Consider the following 4,932-nt stretch of genomic DNA (forward strand, 5'->3'; position numbering starts at 1 on the left):
GGTTTGAAAGTTGTCTTGTCATTCTTGTTGTCTTGTATTTTGTGGTTTTGTCTCATTTTTAGTCCAAGTTATTTTTCTTTATAGTCCCTTGTCAGTGTTTGTGTGTGTGTGAGTTGTGTAGTGGTAGTGGAGGAGTGTGTTGTTTGTCTTTTTTTTCCCTGTGTTAACTGTATAGACACACAATTATGTGTGACTCAGAGGTGGAGGGTGTGAGTGAGGGGGAGGAGGTTGGTCAGGTGGAGGAGGTGAGTGTTAGTGAGGTGGAGGAGGTGGGTGAGGTTGCTGCAGCAGCCCCAAGTGACAGTGACAGTCAGAGTGCTCCGCAGCCACGCACCACTACTAAGACTGGGCGGAATGTTAAGTTTAGTTTTGCTGAAAATGTGGCATTGGTGCGTGAGCTGATGAAGTATCAGAGGCAGCTATTTGGCCCTGAGTCCGCCAAGGTGCCAACACGGAGGAAGACGGTGTTGTGGGCGAAAGTAGTTGCTGCTGTCAATAGTGAGGGGGTGGTCAAGCGGACGGAGGACACGTGCCGCAAACGGTACTATGACATAAAGCGACGTTTCAAGTCCAAAATGGCCACGGAGGCCAAGTCTGCTCTGCAAACCGGTGGTGGGCAGCCCTATATTGCAAGTTATCTGGAGTATGAGGAGCCCATGCGGAGTGCAATACCTCCAGAAGTTGTCTCTGCAACCCATGTCCGGGATTCAGATAGGCCCAGGAAGAATGGTGAGCATGTGTATTTGCATTTACTTTTTTTTTTTAATGTTTTTTTTTGTAATGTGTGTCTTGTGACGTTGCATATTACTCCCATCTTCAAGTGTGTGTCAGCAAATACATTGTTTTGGGTAATGTTTTATATAAAAGCCAATGTAACATCTTACTTTATTGTATGTCATGTGTTTTTCAGACAGATATTTTGCATGTGTAGTTTGGACTTGGTGTGTCTCTGAATTGTCCTGCAATAATGTTTTCCTTTTCGGCGTTTAAAAAAAAAAAAATTATGACTATGTTTTATATATAAGTGATCCATGTTGATTTTTTTGTAAAAAGTCGTTGTCATGTTAGAGGCTGGAGTACTGGAAAGTGGTTTGTAAACCACTTACATGTGTAATGTCATCTTTAGATAATGTTATTTATTTAATTTTAAAAACAAATTATTTTTTTTGCTTGTATTTGTACCGTGACACCACACTGCAATGTTTTTTTTTTTGTTTTTTTTAAATTGCTGCATTTTGTTTTTGCTCATGTATTGGTAATGTGTCTTTGGAGTGCCACATCACAGAGCAATTTATATATTGCATCTGTAATATTTTTCCTTCCAATACAAAATGAAGTTGTGTTTTTTTTATTTAAAAAAACCTTTCCTTGAACTTGTGGCCTATGTCAGTGTCCTGTACATGTTTTCCTGTGTTGATGTTGCCATAGTGCATATGTGTTTTGGTCATTATTTTTTTTTTTTTAAAATTTCTGGTCCTTATGTTTGTTTTTAATAAAAACCAAGCATTTCTAAAAGAAAAAATGTTTATAAGCATAATGGGTGGATATATACACAATAGCATGATTTATTAATATAATTCATTTTATACAGTATCTGAAAAAAGCAGTACTACTCGTCGGCCAGTAACTCCTAGCACATCTGATGATCATGACGCCGCGGAAGCAGGTAAAGTGTCCATTGTAGTATAGGGTATGCTTGTAAAGGAATGGCCATAACAAAATTGCACTTTCATTAAAAGGTCCATCAAAAGAAGTATGGAGCAGCAGAAGTGGCACTTCTGTAAGACATCACCACAAAAAACCTGTGGCCGAAATGAAAGCAAGGTCGTATGTCCCGGCACAAACACAGCAGGCTACCCCGCCACGAAGATTATCGTCCGTATGTTCTGTACCCCCCAAATTTTGGACACACCTCCAAGACGTCATCCACACTCCCCTCATCTTGATTGTGAGTATCAAACTGAAAAAAATGTGTAAAATGTCAGAACATAATCAAAATCAGTCATAACCGCATTAAGTCAAAACACATCCAAAACTAAAATACTTACCGCAGTAAGTAAAAGCTGAAATGGAATCCAAACTAAATGGCCTTGTCCACATCCAGTAAAGATATGTATGTCCACTTGAGCCATACAGTATGACATTGGGTATAAGATGCTGCAACAAAAAAGCATGTTGGTTTGTTTGCGAAAAGTAAGTTTGTTTTTCCAAAAATCTCATTCGTGCTTGAGGTAACATTGCAAAATACATATAAAAACATTACTATGTTTGCTTGAACAAAGCTATAAGGTAACACATTATGTATTCCAATGTGTTTTTATGGTGGAGTATGTGTGAGCTACAATAAAACTAAAGTGTTTGCTTTCACAATTAAGTAACCAGACACATTTGCCTCAAACAGGCATATGTATGTATTTAAGCTATGAGTGATGATGTTGCTAGCCAGAATAGTTGAAAGCAACAGTGAATGACATGTGTTCCATGTGTAGTGATTTTTTAACATTTCCCAAACATATGGATAGCTAACGGAGATTTGTTTAACATTTCAGCTTCGAGTCCTGGGAACAGCATCCCTCCGCAACAACACCAACACAGTGATATGGAGGAGACAAACATCTTAGAAATGCAGCCATTAATGCAAGGATTGAGCCCCTCAGCACCTGTGAGTACACTACCACAGCAAAGCACACCACCACCACAACACAGCCCAACAACACCAGGAACACAAGGCCCTGATCAGGTATTTTGGACTATTTGGGCTAGACAGCAGGCCACTAATGAAGATTGCCTGCATAAGCAGACACAAATGTTTGCAAGCCTACCATCTCACCTCAGAAGAATATCAAGAAATCTGAGTAGACAAAATGAGCAAACAACCAGAATAGGCAATACCATGGAACTCATGCGTACAGACATTACACAGGTCATGGGCAACTTACAGCGCATAATGGAAGAACAGCACAGACTAATGGAAGAACAGCACAGACTAATGGAAGAACAGCACAGACAACAGCAAAGTTATATGAGCATTTTTCAAAACAATCAAAAGATTAATTAAAGTTTATTCCGAATAGTAGACAATCAAAATGCTGCTACACGTGAACTCAATGCCACCCTCACTAACCTGAATGAAACACTCAGATGCATGCACCAATAGCAAACAAGCAGCAGTTCTGGTACGACTACTCCAAATATCACGCCAGTCTCATCACCACCAAGACGGTCCACCAGAGCACGCCAACATGACAGTGCTAAAGGCAAAGGGCAGGACAAGCAGCCACCCAAAAAAACGTGAAAAAAAACAAGTTAGACATTTGTGATAAGTAACTCAAAATAGTTAGCAAGTGTTTTTGTTGCTTAAAAAAATATAACACTTAGCTCCTTGACCCTTTTTCCAACATCATTTTTTATAAGTGGCCCAAAATAAAATAAAAATTTAGTACGCACATTTATTCATTAACATTTTTTTTTGGTATTGGAGGAGGGAAATGTTGATGGAGCCACACATACATGTTAGCAGGAAGTAAACTGACCACTTGATTTTTTTCTAATCATTACTCTTTCTAGATTCCAATCATTTTCTTTGCCTGCAGATACAATAATTGCCAGCCAGGCAGAATGTCTTTAGCAGGAAGTAAACTGACCACTTGATTTTTTTCTAATCATTACTCTTTCTAGATTCCAATCATTTTCTTTGCCTGCAGATACAATAATTGCCAGCCAGGCAGAATGTCTTTAGCAGGAAGTAAACTGACCACTTGATTTTTTTCTAATCATTACTCTTTCTAGATTCAAATCATTCTCTTTGCCTGCAGACAATCCAAATTACAATGTTAGTGATACATATCTTAGCTATCTTATCTATACAACATTACAAGAAGAACACAATTGAGTTGCGTAAAAAGCTTGTAATATGTTTCCTTTGTTTTGTTGGACAAACATTGTCCAAATGAATGTCAGTATTGTTGGGACATGTTTGTGTGTGTTTTAAATTATTAAGCATGTTTTTACACATGATGCTGAAACAAACAAATATGTACTTTTACAACAAAAAACAAAAACTGTGTATAATAATGTATATGTGTGGCAAACTGTGTATTTACTTACACATCATCAAGTTTACAGCATCAAACATTAGGAATTAAATTTTTCCAGATTACAGTAAGTTTGTGAGTCTTAAATATGATGGTGCATCACACATAGGGACACATGTATTCCTCAAGGCTAACATATTATATGTTGAGGAGTATTTTTTGGGAACACAGGTTCTCAAACTCGGCCCTCAGGAACCCACACAGTGCATGTTTTGCAGGTCTACTCACAGAATCACAAGTGACATAATTAGCTCCACCTGTGAACCTTTTAACATGTCTGAGTAATTCATACACCTGTGCTTCTACTGGGTTACGAGAAAAACATGCACTGTGTGTGGTCCTGAGGGCCGAGTTTGTGAACCTGTGCATTAGGACGTTACACACAATGATAAAGTGAAATACTAAATGGATGATGTGGGCTTGTAAGAAATTAGCACTGCAAGTTTTCGAACACTTATCCAGACTTAATGCATGCCACTCATAATCTGTTGTTTTGAGATTAAAAATACACACAATACACATGCAACATTTGTTTTTCATATAGCGAGGGTATGTTTGTATGTGTCAAGGAGACAGACACATTCTGAGTAATGGTTTTTGGAAAAAAAGGCAAAACATCTATTTATGATTACACAACAAATGAAATAAGCAAACCAAGCTTACCTTAGAAATAGCGATTGATGATCTATTGCCTAACCTGCCTCCCTATATCAGTACTTCAAGTATCACCAGATGTCTCTAATTCCTCTGCTTGCTGGCTGCTTTCTTCCTCCTCAACATGTGGCAGATGTTGTTGCAAACACATGTTATGAAGAAAGTAGCAGCAGAACACAATTTG

General features: G+C 38.2%; 1 protein-coding gene across 1 annotated transcript; it reads left to right on the forward strand.

The window, feature by feature from the left end:
* The first annotated feature begins 265 nt into the window (after window positions 1–265).
* LOC134957141 (uncharacterized) lies at window positions 266–4,119 on the forward strand. Its single transcript, XM_063938855.1, has 4 exons — window positions 266–729; window positions 1,592–1,666; window positions 1,740–1,948; window positions 2,550–4,119. The coding sequence occupies exons 1-4, from the start codon at window positions 402–404 to the stop codon at window positions 2,619–2,621; spliced, it is 684 nt and encodes a 227-aa protein (XP_063794925.1). The 5' UTR covers window positions 266–401; the 3' UTR covers window positions 2,622–4,119.
* Window positions 4,120–4,932: the final 813 nt, after the last annotated feature.

This window comes from Pseudophryne corroboree, chromosome 9 (genome assembly GCF_028390025.1).
Source record: "Pseudophryne corroboree isolate aPseCor3 chromosome 9, aPseCor3.hap2, whole genome shotgun sequence".
Classification (NCBI taxonomy): domain Eukaryota; kingdom Metazoa; phylum Chordata; class Amphibia; order Anura; family Myobatrachidae; genus Pseudophryne; species Pseudophryne corroboree.